Consider the following 1868-nt stretch of genomic DNA (forward strand, 5'->3'; position numbering starts at 1 on the left):
TGACTATTCCAGTTTATATGATCTTTATGGTTTTCACTTGGCAGTAAAGTTATGAATGTAACTGATCCTTCACTAAATTTGAGAACTCTTAATGCACTGAAATGATGTATACCAACACAGGTTTTGATACTTATTTAAATAAAAGAAAAATAAAAGAATTTATAATTCATTATGTGTGTTTATTTTTACCTACTATATTTCAGTTCAAACAGTTAAATTAATGGTGGGAAAGAATGTTACAACAGGAATGGATTTTATCCTCCTGGGACTCTTCCCCAGCATGAAGCATGCTGACATCCTCATTGGTGTGATCATCGTCATCTACCTTGCTGCCCTCACTGGGAATTCTACCCTAATTCTCCTCATCCTGGTGGATTCCCAGTTACACACACCCATGTACTTCCTTCTCAGCCACCTGTCCCTCATTGACTTGCTCTTCATCTCCACCACAGTCCCCAAGATGATCATGGATTTTTTCTCAGGTCAGAAAAACATATCAAACATAGGCTGTGGGACACAGATGTTTTTCACTCTGATGTTGGGAGGAGCCGAATGCATTCTCCTGACTCTCATGGCCTGTGATCGCTATGTAGCCATCTGTCATCCACTGAGATATCCAGTCATCATGAACCAGAGGGTCTGCCAGAAGATGGTGATGATGTCCTGGGTTGGGGGTATGCTAGATTCAGTAGTCCAGACTACATACACCATGAATTTACCTAAATGTGGCCACAAGGAGATAGATCATTTTTTCTGTGAAGTTATGGCTGTCTTGAGTTTTTCCTGTGAGGATACCTCTCCATATAAGTTGGCAATTCTCGTGACAGGCATTATACTACTCTTTATTCCTCTTGCCATCATCTTTTCCTCCTACACTATCATCTTCATCACTGTCTTTCGCATGAATTCACCCAAGGGAAGGAAGAAAGCACTGGTCACTTGCTCCTCCCACTTGATGGTTGTGGGGCTCTTTTATGGCCCATCCATCTTCATCTTCATGACTCCTGGTTCCTCACATGGTCCTGGTCAGGAAAAGGCTTTATCAGTCTTACTTTCAATCATTACTCCTACATTGAATGCCTATATCTATTGTTTAAGAAACAAGGATGTTTTGGGGGCATTGAAAAAGATACTAGAAAAGTGTCTCTTCTTAATGTAAAACTCCCGATATTTTTATTTCACAACATCTAATGAATATTTTGTAATGTTTGAAAAGCCAATAAATACTTGTGATCTTTCTGCTATACGTGCCTCAATATTTGTGGTCTATTACTTGAATTGATTTGGTTTGTGGTCTACACAAATTTCACAGAAGATTTACTAAATGAAATTAATGTTCATATACTTCAGTAAGAACTGAGTTTTAAAATTTGTGTTAAATTTGTTTTTAAGCATTCTTTAAATATATTTATCATGAATATGAATTGAAAACTCTTTCATGCTGATGGAATGCATTTTCAGTTGTATTTGCTCAGTGTATTTAAATTTCAAATCGGTATATAAAAATTACTTCACAAAAGATTAATAAAATATCCTGCCTTGTGAATTAGCTTATAAAATATGTTATTTAAAATAATAGTTATTCACCCATTAATTTTTTAAATTTATTTTATTTATTTAGTCCCCTCTTGCCACTTGTGCTCACTGTCTACTCTGTGTTCATTCACTGCACATTTTTTCTGTGTCTGCTTGTCTCTATTTCATCAAGTTTCTGTGCCAGCTTTCCATAGGAATGGCCTCTCAGCTCTCCAAGGGTATGGAACAGCTTGCCTTCACAAGGAATTCTGGGGAAAAAACCCAGGGCCTCCCATGTGGTAGACAGGAGCCCAACTGCTTGAGCCAATCCCACTTCCCTCACCCATTAATTT

The 1868-nt window shown here is 37.5% G+C and overlaps 1 protein-coding gene across 1 annotated transcript; it reads left to right on the forward strand.

Moving 5' to 3' along the window:
* The first annotated feature begins 247 nt into the window (after positions 1-247).
* On the forward strand, positions 248-1159 carry LOC101425649 (olfactory receptor 2AJ1-like). The gene has a single exon (XM_004475922.3). It carries the CDS (start codon positions 248-250, stop codon positions 1157-1159), a length of 912 nt encoding a protein of 303 aa, XP_004475979.3.
* The last annotated feature ends 709 nt before the right edge of the window (positions 1160-1868 follow it).

This window comes from Dasypus novemcinctus, chromosome 16 (genome assembly GCF_030445035.2).
Source record: "Dasypus novemcinctus isolate mDasNov1 chromosome 16, mDasNov1.1.hap2, whole genome shotgun sequence".
Classification (NCBI taxonomy): Eukaryota; Metazoa; Chordata; class Mammalia; order Cingulata; family Dasypodidae; genus Dasypus; species Dasypus novemcinctus.